Source organism: Podarcis pityusensis (genome assembly GCF_964106645.2).
Source record: "Podarcis pityusensis genome assembly, chromosome: 7".
NCBI classification, from domain to species: Eukaryota; Metazoa; Chordata; class Lepidosauria; order Squamata; family Lacertidae; genus Podarcis; species Podarcis pityusensis.
Window position 1 is genome coordinate 83204869 of NC_138031.1, and position 14387 is coordinate 83219255.

At 43.4% G+C, this 14387-nt stretch overlaps 1 protein-coding gene across 3 annotated transcripts in view; it reads left to right on the forward strand.

Annotated features, from left to right (window-relative positions):
- The window catches only part of ICE1 (interactor of little elongation complex ELL subunit 1), a 39598-nt gene that overhangs the window by 14926 nt on the left and 10285 nt on the right, over nucleotides 1-14387 (forward strand). For 2 of the 3 annotated variants that reach the window (XM_081014581.1, XM_081014579.1), the window contains exons 7-14: nucleotides 553-590; nucleotides 2097-2179; nucleotides 3205-3244; nucleotides 3344-3403; nucleotides 6143-6232; nucleotides 6355-6396; nucleotides 7085-7458; nucleotides 9842-14326. In XM_081014581.1, the coding sequence (XP_080870707.1) occupies nucleotides 553-590; nucleotides 2097-2179; nucleotides 3205-3244; nucleotides 3344-3403; nucleotides 6143-6232; nucleotides 6355-6396; nucleotides 7085-7458; nucleotides 9842-14326 (5212 nt within the window). Of the gene's footprint in view, nucleotides 1-552; nucleotides 591-2096; nucleotides 2180-3199; nucleotides 3245-3343; nucleotides 3408-6142; nucleotides 6233-6354; nucleotides 6397-7084; nucleotides 7459-9841; nucleotides 14327-14387 lie in introns of those variants that run through there. The other variant, XM_081014580.1, reaches the window with a different exon arrangement.

The window sequence follows — 14387 nt, forward strand, 5'->3', positions numbered from 1 at the left end:
ATGTAGGTTTTGGATGGGAGGTGTACTAGCCGGGCCAGAAACAGTGTGGAAGGGGAGGCATGTGCTACATCTGACCTACCTGACTTCCCTATTCAATGGTATAAAGAACTCTGGGGCACACTCTGAATTAGTGCACTTCCGACCACTTCTCATTCTGGGAGTTGGTGCGTTCTTTGCTGCAGTGAATGGAGTAGATATGTTCAGAGTGGCCTGTAACCAAAACTCATTGCCTAGCTGGGCAGCATCCTGTCTCTCCTTCGCCATGACTTTTCTACCTGCTCCTCTCCCTTGATGTATGATATATTTTATGGACAGACAGTGTAGCAGTGGTGACGATTGTGGGGTCCTAGCATCACAAAGAACTGGGCGCGGGTCCAGTTTCTAATTCAAAACTCAACCGGAAGTGTAAGCCTGAGCTACACAAATCATAATAAACCTGTGTTATCAAGGAAGCTTTTATGTTCTATATATTAGATTGAACAAAAAGCCAAAAATCTGTACCAATAGAATACTATCCTCATTTCTTGTGTTGTTTTTTTTAAACATGGTCAGGAAGAAGAAACTGGAAACTAAAGTGAAGAAACTTGAAGGTAATTCACTGCAAATAAATTCACATTTCAGATTCAGAAAACCTTTAGGTTTAAAGTAATACATTGTTGTAAGGAAAGAGAGTATTGCATAGTTTATGTGTAATTTAAGTAGGGTTGAGAGGTACACCAACAATTTTGCCCCAGTCAGTTTACCTTAAAAACCTGAGTTTGATTCACCTTTTGCTTTCTTCACTGTTGCCTTTACCTTTTGCCCCATTTCAACTAATATCAGGATTGCAGTGTCAAATGCTTTGCTTCTGTTTCATGGGAATAAAAGAAAGAACAATTCCTGAGATAAAATTGAGCTAGCTAGTGCGAGAATGAATTGGCTTGTAAAAGGTTAATTATACATCTGGGTGGAATGTACACACATATAAAAACCATTCTGAAAATGCTTTTTTAAAAGCGTTTTTAAAAATACATTGAATTTTCCATTAGGCTCACCATCTAGTGTCACATTGTATATTGCACTTAAAACATTTTAGTTGCAGCTGTGTAGCTGAGTCCCTGTTTTAATGAAACTGTCAATCAAAGTATAAAAATTCCAAGATTGCCTTAAGTCATGAATTGTTAGAATTTAGAGTGGTCTGTTGTTAGAAAGCTGTAAAATAATTTCATTATTTAAATCATAAAAGGCTTATACTATATTTTCTCATGAAAATATATGAGAAATGACAGCAGGAAGACAGTTGTGTTCTCCTGTCCTAGCTCTGGGCAGCTGTTAGTAGCTGTGACAAGATCCTGAAATTAAGAATGAAAGCTCCTTAAAATTATTTCTTGTTTGTTTTTGTCCTGATTTTCATGTCACGTATTGCTCTACCTGTTTAATGTCCGAAGGAAAGTAAAATAACTGTTAAGAAATTTGTCTCTTGAGTGTTTATAAATTAAATGTCAGTGTAGTACCTCTGCCAAACCCTTGGTAGCTGAATAACCACTTCCAAAAAACCTAGTTGGATTGCTGCATAAATTTTTATCCGAGTATAACATTATGCAAAGAACTCAGACTTAATTATTGCCATTTGAGGATATCTGTATGCATTTTAGGGTCTTATAGCAAACCTTGACAAAGCACAATTTAAGAATTTGACCTGTTGAAATGGAAGGGTGCAAATATATATTTATTACACGGAAAGGTTTTGTTGTCAATGGTGTTTGGTATGAATAAACTTCGAGTTCCCTAGGGCTCATTAAGCAGAATTCTAAGGCATGTGGGCATTTACGCATTTGGAAAAAAAGCTGTGGAGCGGTTGTGTTCAGTTGGTAGGATAATACATGTCTCTGACCGAGCCAAGCGGCATTCATCCAGTGTGATGAAATCCTAATGAAATACATGATAGTGCACAGCTGAAGGCTGCAACCCCTAGATAAACTGTTAGAGTTTGACAAATCTGAAAGGGAAGGCATCACCATGCAAGTGCATTTCGCCCTTGTTTGCTGGCTTTTGTGTCATTAAGTCGAGCTTAATGGTTTTCATGCATTTTGATTGCTTTTTTCCTTTAAATGAAGAGGCTGCAGCAAAGCACATCCAGGAATTCAAGCAGCTGAAAGCAGAGAAGAAAGTTCTTGAGAAGGAATTGAAGAAAGCACAGGTAACTTTCTTAAGCAGGGGTTTGGGGAAGTTGTTTTCTTGCATTTTTGCAGTAAGCACAAATTAGTGTTTCTTTGCATGCTTTGTTATAAGTTACAGAGTAAGTATCTCCTCCTAATGATTCCCCCCCCCCCCCAAGATGCAGAGTGTGTGTCATAAATGTGGACTTGGCATGCCTACTTTCCCCACTGTTCTTATCTGTTGATGACTTCTTTCCCATCATTGCAATGGGTAAACTGGTGGGAGACTAGACAATGTGGGGAGAACTGATCACAGAAATTGTTTAGGCTGCTGGGCAGAATTGTTGCTGCTTTAAGGTCCAAAGTAAAAACGTTATTGTTACACGGTACCCATGTGCCATGATAATTGGGGGGGTGGGGTTTAAAATAAGACAGCTCTTTCCTCCTCCCTCCACCTTGGACCTTACAGTCTAAATTTGGACAGAGGGAATGAAGAGGTAACAATAAGCACAGAAGGGGAGGGATAGGAGATGGCAAGAGTAACAAGGGACAGTTCCGATTTTCCACCAAGCCTATGAAACCAGGGAGCCTGTGACCCTCCAGGTGATGGTGGACTCCAACCCCTATCAGCCCTAGCCAGCATGACCAGCTGTAAGGGAAGATGGGAGTTGTAGTCTAGCAAAATCTGAAGTCTTCCAATCCCTATACAGTGGTATCTCAGGTTATGAACTTAATTCGTTCCCGGGGTCCGTTCTTAACCCCAAACCGTTCTTAACCTGAGGCGTGCTTTCGCTGATGGGGCCTCCCCTCGTGCCGCCGGCACGCAATTTCCTTTCTCATCTTGGGGCAAAGTTCTTAACCCGAGGTACTACTTCCGGGTTAGCGGAGTTTGTAACCCGAAGCGTTTGTAACCCGAGGTGTTTGTAACCCGAGGTGCCACTGTATAATACATTTGAGAGGTCATGAGGTAATTTAAACAGTAACCAGAGTCAAATCTCTTTCCACTGACAATACTACAAGTTAAGGATGTTAATGTGGTATGGTTTTCTTCCCTTGATGTTGACAGGAGAAGACTGATGGCTTCCCGAATGCAAAGCAAAAGAAAGGTGATGCTTCACTTTATTTTACCTTAATAGAGTTTCAGTGGCAGGGTTCCAGTTTTAATTGTTGATCTGATATCTGTGTCTTGTCTTATTTCCCCTCAGTGCTGAAGAATGCTGAGACCCAAAGTGAGAGAGCGAGTCCTGTAGCAGACCTAGACAAAGGTTGGTATGTATAAATATTTTCTCTCTAATATAAGAAGATTGCAATGGCTCATAGCTACTTGTTCTTTGAGTTGTCATCTGTACAGTCATCACATCCTCATACTACAAGGCCTCACCCTTCAGCCCTACTTGGATTCTTGCAGGTACCCTAAAGGAGCTGAATAGGAGAGATTGCCCACTGCATGGGACATGTTCAAGGCCCCAAGTTCTGGCTGAGAAAAGGGCTTGAGAGCATGGCCGCCTCAGCCAGCAAGCCCAAAGGTTCTGCTTTGTGGTCATCCACATGTAACAAGCTGCATGACGATAGGTCAGGGGTCAGCAACCTTTTTCAGCCGTGGGCCAGTCCACCATCCCTCAGACCATGTGGTGGGCCAGACTATATTTTGTGGGGGGGGGGGGGGAGATGAACAAATTCCTATGCCCCACAAATAACCCAGAGATGCATTTTAATTAAAAGCACACATTCTACTCATGTAAAAACACGCTGATTCCTGGACCGTCCACGGGCCGGATTGAGAAGGCGATTGGGCCGCATCCGGCCCCCGGGTCTTAGGTTGCCTACCCCTACGATAGGTTTTATGTCAGCTTGAACTTGTTACTCTGCTGTAAGTATTCTTTGCTTCTTAGAACTGCAGTTGGATGGAGACAAATTATTTATCATTGCCTAAGACGAGGTCGTCAGACATGATACCCAAGACCTTGCTTTCCAGCATCTAACCCCCTACAAATTATTGAACCACTGAGAGACTGATTCGTTGCTCACTAATGCTGGGTGTCTCAGCCGTGGCCTGTCACCACTGCTCCCTTGAAATTAGCAGCACGTTTCAATGAGCGTGGAGACCATTGGACGGCTGAGCAGAAGGCAACATTTGCAATTTCCCCAGTTTTGTAGAGTGAGTGGAAGCCTAGGGGATTAGATGGCAGACAACAGAGCTGTAAGGAATTGATCTGCGTGGGTGGGGAACAAGCTATTGGGTCCTGTTGCGCTCATGGGGGAATTTTAGAAGAAAAGTTGTGATGCTTTTGGGGTGGATTGTAGAGAGGTGTTTTAGAATTTAACCCTGGTCTTCCTGGCAAAGCTAGTGATTTGGGGCCGAAAATGTTTGTGCTTTTGTATATGCTGGGCATCTGCTGAGTGGGAGTTTGGGCTATCTCTTCAACCCTTCCCTTCCCACTGCAAGCTGTATAGGACACACGAGAACTTTTTTTTGTCTAGAAGGCCATGTCTGAAGTGCAGTTGCCATTTTCAGATCAACAGGCAAAAATTTGACTAGTCTGCCCACCCAGGTTCAGTTGGGTGCATTCATGACTTGTTAAGGGGTGGAGAGAAGGACACATTTGCTTTCAAAGAAGCTTCTCTACCTGGTCGTCTGGAAGTGCTTTCTTTCCTGCTCCAGGTGACAAGAACTGAATCTATCCCTCTCCTTTTATGTGCAAGTACCAACCAGGAAGCCATGGCCACATCATGGGCAAAGCTATCAGTCTCCCTTCTTATTTTTGCAATGTTCAGGAGATGTAATCTTCTTATATTTATAATGCTGAAATATTGGTGTGTGTTGTTTTTTTTGTTTGATGTTATATTTGCTATTATGTTGCTATGGAATTGCTATGGAATTGTTCTTGCAGTGGCTGATTTTGAGATGCATTCCTTTTTTTTGCAAGCCGCTTTGAGCACGAATCTTTTCAAGGAAAGGTGATATGCAAATAAAATGGTGATCATGCCACAAAGTGCTGAGAATACCAACAAAGGGATACAACCAGAGCTCCTTAATTTCATTCCATTTTTTTAAAAAATTGCCGCTTACTTAGCAAAGAGGCAAGCAGAGGCAAGAAGGAAATGATGCAATTTAAATAGATTCAGGTGGATTTCTTGCTATTGCTTATCATGTCAACAGGCTGAATCCTCTGAGGAGGCACAGGCTCAAGGGAGTTGCCAAGAAGGGGAAAAGAACATGTTGGTTAGCTTGTATTGTAACAAATTGTGTCAAGTCAGAACTTCTGCTGAATATCCATCGATTTGTCGAGAAATTGGGCTGACTCGTTTGTGCTACCTCGGGTTAAGTACTTAATTCGTTCCAGAGGTCCGTTCTTAACCTGAAACTGTTCTTAACCTGAAGCAACACTTTAGCTAATGGGGCCTCCCACTGCCGCCGCGCCGCCAGAGCACGATTTCTGTTCTCATCCTGAAGCAAAGTTCTTAACCCTGAGGTACTATTTCTGGGTTAGCGGAGTCTGTAACCTGAAGCATATGTAACCTGAAGTGTATGTAACCCGAGGTACCACTGTATTTTTGTATAGCCCTTCAATCATTTTCCAAGGGCAGTTTGCAAGAAAGTGCTGCATTCATTTCACTGCTCATATGTTTCCTGAACATTGGACCAGAGTGGTGGGCCTCCATCCTCTGCTCAACTCTCCAAGGAAATAGCTAACCAGCAACAAAGAGAGAGCTGCTCTGTTGGGAGTTGTCACCTCCACGTGTCTTTAGGTAACAGATCCTGACATAGCAAGCTTCCTTCAACTTTACTGAGAAGCCTTGGCAAGCCAATAGAGGAGGCCTAGTAGGCTAGAGGTTTGCCATCACTGGAACAGACATAACCTCAGCAGTTTGGAATTTGCTTCTTATTCCCTGTATTAGTGAAGAAATATGTGTGCAGATACAGATATAGATATATATTCTATTAATCCATGTTTCTCTGCAAGTACCATAACAGTTTGGATGCCTCTTTGGTTATTTTACAGAGAAAATTAAACTGCTGTTGCAGGAGCTCTGGATGTGTATTGACAGCTCGACAGGAAAAAGTCAAATCAACAAAAATGACTACATCTTAGGTGAGACCCAAGTACTGTAGCTCTAGAGATAATTGGAAGTAGTCGCTTTCCTTAGAGAGAGAAAAAGTATGTTGCAATTTTCAAGAAGAGTAAAGAAAAATTGCCTCTTTTCTCACCTGCAGCAACAGATTTTCATGGTCATTCAAGAGCACGTGGGAAAAAAAGTGAGTACTTTTAGAACGGCACTCTGCCGTTGAATCTCACGACAGACGGATGCCAATAATTAACCTTTAGAATGACTTTGTGTTATGCTTTTAATATTTGCATAATTTAAATGCAAGAACAAAATATATGCATATATACTTGCAGGGCATTTGCAGTTGTCTCTAGGCTGCTGGAAATCTTCCTTGGCGTGTCCTCCTTCCTCCTATGCCTTCTTCCAAGACTGCACTAGGAATGCCTTACACTTTTTAAGGGAAAATTTTGTGAGGGTCATGGGAAGGTTACAAAAACTGTACGGCACCCCAGAAACACAGCAGGGGCCCCCCGAGAGTGGTCAGTAGAATTAACACCAGGATCTTTTAAATTAAAAAATAATAATTAAGGGGATACTTTCTGAAGGGCCTGTGGAGTTGCAAAAAAAACTTTCAACAGCACAGTGATGTACCTGTAGGACACTCAGTAAGATGGATAATAAACCATTTGTTTTAAAATGGGTTTTAAAACTTAAAAAAAAAAAAATGTGAAGGTCTTCCTCCCCGCAAAAAATAAAATAAAATTGGGGGGGGGGGGGAATCCTCAGGCGGGAGGTAGTCCTTGAACTGCAGGTTCCCCACCCTTTCCTTAAACCTTCAGAAAGTGGAGGAAATGTGAAAACCTTGTTTACACTGTAGATGATCTTGTGCCCCATAGAAACGCCGCGGAATCCTCAACAATTCCGGAAACCTCGAGAAGAGAGGCCTTCTGGTTGTCCTTCACCTGAAACCTGTACGACGCACGTTTCTTTGGCACCGTTGCAGACAAAGCTGGGCGACAGACTCGCTGGGCATGGTAGCCAAGTAGAAAGCAAGGCCATGGAAACCACGGGCGCTTACAATGGTGGCGGCACTTTTTACGAAGACAGATCTCTAGAAGTCATTTCAGAGACAGATTTGGGAGAGGGCAACGTGGATGTTTTTAGCACGGAACAGGACGAACTTGGTGAAAATCTGCGAGATATTTTGAAGTGGGTTAGGCCTCTTCCTCCTCTGCTGTCTCCCATACAGTTTTCACCTGCTGCTACTCCAGTAAGTCAAAATATGGGTTAAAATCGTGTGCCCTAGTAATGTCATAATCTTGATTTACAGTGGTGCCCCGCAAGACGAATGCCTCGCAAGACGGAAAACCCGCTTGACGAAAGGGTTTTCCGTTTTGGAGGCGCTTCGCAAAACGAATTTCCTATGGGCTTGCTTCGCAAGACGAAAATGTCTTGCGAGTTCCTGCAGGGTTTTTTTTCTTTTTCCCCCCTTTTTCCCAAGCCGCTAAGCCGCTTATCAGCTGATCCGCTAAGCCGCTTAACAGCTGATCGCTAAGCCGCTTATCAGCTGATCTGCTAAGCCGCTTAACAGCTGATCCGTTAAGCCACTAAGCCGCTTATCAGCTGATCCGCTAAGCCCGCTAAGCCGCTAATAGCGCTAATCCGCTAATGGGCTTGCTTCGCAAGACGAAAAAGCCGCAAGACGAAGAGACTCGCGGAACGGATTCTTTTCGTCTTGCGAGGCACCACTGTAATGTTGACTTAATACAGTACAGCAAGTCTACTTGTGGATGGAGCCAGGTGGCCAGAAAGAGGCAGTGCTATCCATGGGTAATACACTTGGCTCATTCTCAGTTGAACAGGCTTTGCAGGTCTTCATAGTGCTCCAAAAAGCAAAAAAATACTACCCCCACCCTCCCGATAGCAGGATAAAATCAGTAAATGTGTAATATACCTGGGCAGTGATTTCTCTGTTATACCACTTTCAACTATCCAAAAAACCCCCACAATTACCTGCCTTCAGAGTATAGTAGGCCCGGACCTAAAAGAATCGTTACCATTGTATCCAGTTTAATGGAACATAATAATAATAATAATAATAATAATAATAATAATAATAATAATAATTTATTTATACCCCGTCCATCTGGCTGAGTTTCCCCAGCCACTCTGGGCGGCTCCCAATCAAGTGTTTAAAACAATACAGCATTAAATATTAAATTCCCTAAACATATTGTCAAACAGTGGGATATAAATTAAGACAATAAATGTGGTGGCAGCTCCTGTTGTGATTCATAAGAGCAGCGGCTCTGTCATAGGGCTGTTGTTTTTTCTCCTTCCCCGACTTCCTTAAGTAAGAACTGTTAAAGTGTAAAATGATAGCTTTCTCGGTTAGGATGTCATCCTTGCTAATTCCATTGCTAGGTTAAAACAGTTTGGTTTTAGAATACAGTGGTACCTTGGTTTAAGAACAGCTTAGTTTATGAACAACTTGGAAACAGAACGCTGCAAACCCGGAAGCAGGCGTTCTGGTTTGTGAACTTTGCCTTGGAAGCAGAACACGTTCCACTTCCTGTTGAGTGTGTTCCATTTGTAAACTGAGTCCTCCGCTGCTATGAGAAAGCACACCTTGGTTTAAGAATGCTTTGGTGTAAGAACGGACTTCCGGAACAGATTAAGTTTGTAAACCAAGGTACCACTGTATATTGAACACCTGGATTTTCAGCTTCTGGCTGCTGCTATTTTTGTGGTGGTCCTGTGTTTTAGTTTTATTGACTGTGCATCACTTTGAGCATTGCTTTTTAAATAGTGAAATGACTCATGTTTTTATGGATTAAGATGAACCTTTGCAAGTGAGCTAAGCCCTGTAAAAAGGAACTCTCTCTCTCTTTGTTTCTGATAGATACTCTTTAGTTTATCTTAGTCTTAGTTCTTACTGAAGTGGTAAAACCTCTGTGCAAGAAACCTCAATAGAAAAGTGTTGCTCAAAAAGAACTACTTCCTGTTTTCTAGCTCTCTGTGGTTTGGTTTATAAGGAAAGCGGGTGGCGCTGTGGGTTAAACCACAGAGCCTAGGACTTGCCGATCATAAGGTTGGTGGTTCGAATCCCCGCGACGGGGTGAGCTCCCGTTGCCCCCGTCCCTGCTCCTGCCAACCTAGCAGTTTGAAAGCACGTCAAAGTGCAAGTAGATCAATAGGTACCGCTCCAGCGGAAAGGTAAACGTGCGCTGCTCTGGTTCTCCAGAAGTGGCTTAGTCATGCTGGCCACATGACCCGGAAGCTGTACGCCGGCTCCCTCGGCCAGTAAAGCGAGATCAGCTCCGCAACCCCAGAGTCGGTCACAACTGGACCTAATGGTCAGGGGGCCCTTTACCTTTACCTTTATGGTTTGGTTTTCATGGTTTTGAAGAAAATGCCATCATGTGAACCTGCAGCTCTGATGTGAAGTGGAACAGAGCGGAAGTAGGTTTACCAGTTTACTGAGAACTACACCTCAGTCATGTTTTTAGTGCATATCTGTTTTGATGTGTCTTTAGCAGTATCAGTTTTTTGAAAGGGAAAAAAGTAATGAACATTGTAACTTGAATGGCTGTTCGTAAAACATTTGAACTGTTATGAGTACTATATTAATTCTTCTCAATTATCTCTTTAAGGATACGTTATTTGGAAACCTAACAGATTCCAGTGATGAAGATGAAATGAACCAGGATGTGCAAATGCTTGAAAATATTTTGGGGAAAAATGAACCAAAAGCTGAAATTCCTTACGAGAATCATTCAGCAGAATCTCGGAGCAAATGCATATCTTTTAGCGCAAACAATACAAATGGCAATTCTCAGGAGTCACCTGAAAGACTTAGCAAATTGACGGAAGAAGAGTCAGCACTGTGTCACGACCCTGTGACAGAAACATCAGTATATCCTAATGAGGGAGGTGCCATATCAAAGAGTGAGAAGCATCTGCAGGAGAATTCTGACTTTTTGGAGGCGCACACAGCCACTGAACCAGCAGCACACGGTACAGAAAACGTCAACGAAAACTTAGATAATATGACGAAAGCGAAAGACAAACTCATGATGCCTGCTTTATTGTCTCCATCGGCTAACTCACAAGGTCAAGAAAAACCAGCTGAGTCAATGCCCATGAAAGAAGACGTTGGAAGCAGCATTGACCATGTGCACAAAGAGCCTAGTAACTTCTTGAAAGAAGAGAAGGAAGAGCTCATTGAGACAGTGGGAGGTGATTGGCTTCAAACACCCAAAGGTGGCAATCAGCAGCAAACCAAAGGGTCCATTTTAGCTACTGAAAATGTGCTTGTAACTCCTGAAATTTCTAAGGATGTTTCTGGTGATGTGCGAGGAGGAATGGGGAATGGCCCCAGTGACATCCAATCTAAATTTAATTTTGAGAAAGCAAAATGCATTGGTGAAGAACACACTGAACCTGTAACAGCGTTCAAACGAAATGCAACTGAAGGGATCTGCTCAAGCAGCAGCGATGAAGCATTAACGGAAGAGAAAATGAATTTCGTTAACCATAATTTCCTCTCTGAAATGGAGTGTTCTAGGGCACTGCTCCAGCAACGAAATGCTGAGATAACATTTACACAGGACTTTGAAAAAGATTCTCATGTCTCCGATGCAGCCATCAAATCACAATGCGTAGAAGAAAATCACAGTAGCGAAGAGGAATGTGGCAAGCAATATGAATTAAATGGGGAGAATAAACTAGGGAATGCTGATACCTTGAGGTCCAACTCTCATATTACAGTGGCAAGTGATGGATGCAATAATTCATTGTATCATATAGGTGAAAGGAGCACTCTCCCTTCTGTGCCTACTAAACATGGAGAAGATGACCAGCGGAAAGTTGAAAATGAAAACGTAGGCAAAATGAAACCCAAATCAATGGATGTAAAAAAAGAATGTGTGGAACTAGAACAATACATTGACCAAAAAGTTTCTGTTAAATCGCTACAAGAGGAGCCAGGTTATCAAAGCAGTCCTATGTTAGCAGCACAAGCATTTATTATTGAAGGGTGTCCTGAGGGGTCTCTTGAAAGTAAACACACACTCTTTGAATCAGAGAATGTCACTCAAAGTGCTTCAGAACCAGGGTATGTTGAAAATGCAGACGTTAAACTTGAGTGTAAGTCCAAAACACATAGCATTTCAATCAACTTTAAGCACGCTGAGGCTGTTGAGGCAGATTTATGCTTGACATCACAACGGCTTGAGAAGGAAGATAGTGAACGGCTGAAAATAACAGAAACTGGGACTGCACAGTTTATTATAGAAGAAGGAAGTGAAAAAACATCTGCTCTTGGAACTCTGTGTGACAGAAATATGGAGCCCAGTTTGATTTTTAAAGATTTGCAGTATGGAAAAAATGATGCACCACCTCAAGAAAAGGCAATCTGGAATGCTGAAAGCAATTCATCTGATAAAATGAAGCATGCTGCGGAAGGGACAGAAACGAATTATAAGTGCTCTGTAACAAGTGGGGTGGAATTAGAACAGAACACAAATGAAGGTCTTGCTCAGTCTGTTCAAGATGAATTAGAAGCAGAGAGTGCAGTTATTGAAACAACTTCCTCTGTCACTACAACAGTTGGTTCTAAGCCCTCCAATGTCACTGTGTCCCACGTTGAAATCAATTATGAGCTCTTCAGCAGAAATGGCCAAAGCTCTTTCCCAGGGTACATTACCCCTTCCTCTCTAAGCACAGAAGAAGATGCTGATCATAGGGATCATGATTCTGGAGAAGACTTGACAAGTAAAGAGGCAAATGTTCTTGATTCTGAGGTAGACAAAAATAAGTCCCTAGATTGTTGCAGTTTCCATGAAATGGAAATCGAACAAGCCAGAGAACAGCCAACTCTCAGGGAATCCCAGATCATGTGTTGGGGGGAGCTCACTAAAGCACAAACTGCTGAGGCATCGAGTCTGAACAGTGTTAATTCTGTAGACATTTTTGTAGTGAGCGAACCTGTTCCAAGTGATGAGAAGCTTCTTGTTCCTCTTGATAAAACGTTAGGGATTCCTTCAAGAAACTGTGAGGTAGAACCTAATCTGAGTGAAGCAACAGCTAAAGAAACTGATGCAATATCAAGCAGAGGCGCAAGATCTGAAGGGGTGAATGAACTGACCGTGTCTGAAAGTGCTATCATGCTTATGAAATCATCTACCTTTGATTCACCAGAGGAAGAGGTTTTCGCATTAAGGAAGGTGAATTGCACAAAACCACAACCAACGCTTGCAGTGTCCAGAGCAGATGTGGGTGGTGAGCAGGAGCTGTCCCATGTAACAGAAGAGGCATCCCCGAAATATATGCTGGCTGCAGTACATGACACTGGCTCCCATGTTGCTGAAGTGACGGAAGGGATATGGGAACATTCATACGCAACAAGAAGGACGTGTAGCGATGAAAATACCTCCTTCAAATCGGAATCTCTTGCAGCAATAGAGAAGTCTGAAGAGAGGCAAGCAGGACAAAGCATTTCAGCAGTCGTTTCATTGATGAGACAAGGGCTAACCCATGACAGAAAATCTCTCTCCAGGAAGTCTCCTGCAAGTGATCCAGAATTTAATAGTGATACAGAATACAGGGACACTAGTGTAGAAACCTCAGAAACCCAGTTAGATTTCTTTAAAGGGAAAGCAAGTGCTGAGGAAGAAAGAAGCTTTAGCCCTTCGGGATGCAGCTCCAGCCCGATGCAGAACCAGTTAACACCCGTCTGTCTTGATGAGGACGCCAGTGCCTCCCACAACAAGGAAACCCATATAAAAAACGAGGGGGGGACGCTTGCTGCTCAAACCAGCCGGCATTCCGTACCACCTGCCTCCGAATCTTCCAGCTCTAGCTCTAAACCACAAAAAATAGTGTCTGAGAAAGTGGAATCTCCCACTGGTCTTGCCTCTGACGGAAATAACGGAGCAGGACAAGTGCTTGAAACATCAGACTCTATAAATGTTTCAGCAGAGGCAGGTCTTAGGCCTCTCCAGAGAATACCTAGCTGCAAGGGGAAGAGGAAAAGCCGACAAGCACTGCTCACTGAGACCATTTTTGCCAACGCAGATACTTCCACGCCTACAGTGTATTCTCCTCCAAAAACCCTGACAAAAATTAGGGAAGAGATGGGCCCTCCATTACCTCCCTTGCTCCCACCTCTGATACCTACTCCTCCAAGGACGGTTAGGCCCCTCTCCCCACTGATGTCATCGTCTAGCCAGTCTTCTTTGCCTTCCCCACTTGATGGAATGAATTCTCCTTTACGGGAAACTCCAGTTCCTCCTCTAAGGTCGCCGCTGTTGGATATCCCCAAATGCAAGTCTCCCGCTACATTTACCACCCCTTCTCCTTCTGGCACGCCGATGCGTCAGAGGGCTCTGTCTTCGCCTCTTCAGTTTTGCGCCACCACTCCCAAGCACGCCCTCCCCGTGCCTGGCAGACTTCCTCCATCGGCAGTTGGCGGCACTGCTCCACCCGTACCCCAGGAAAACTCGGTGAAGATCTTGGACAGCATGTATCCAGAGCTATCCGCCCGAGCCAGAACTCTCAGCATCCTGAAAGGTAACATTCAGCTGAGTAGGTCGTCTTCTCTAGATGGCAAAAACGCCCCACAGCCGGTCCATCAGATCAGTGGCTTTAAAGCAATTGCTTCTGTGTCCACTGCTTTTGTTAAAACGGGGAGCAGTTTCAAGCCTGACCCAGAGCAACGGTCTTCCAATGTGTGTTACGCTGGGAAAAGGCCATTAGTACCTGTGACTGTGCCAAAGAATGCCAAAAGGCTAAGGCTAGATAGCAAGTCGCCAAAATCAAACGTCTGCAAGGAGGAACCTTCAGCTAGAGTCCCAGATGCTGGCGTACAGTGCCCTGCTGAGGAAACCATCAATCTGAGTAGTGAGGGTGGTACTCACTTAACCGGTGAAGCCGATTCACAGTTGCTTGTGGCTGCGAAGAAAAGCGATGACTCCGATAGCAACATTGTGATGGTAGCATTGGAGAAAGTTTCCAAAGCCTGTTTTGACCTGTTACCTGTTATCCGTAGCCATGTTTTGGTGGGCAATACCTCGAAGCTCCCAGCCATGAGAGATGAAGAGAAAGAAGCCGTTTATGAACTTGGCGTTGCTAAGAAGGTCAGTTACACTTCTTCTTCTTCTTCTTCTTCTTGTTGTTTAAAAAATACCAGTAAACTGG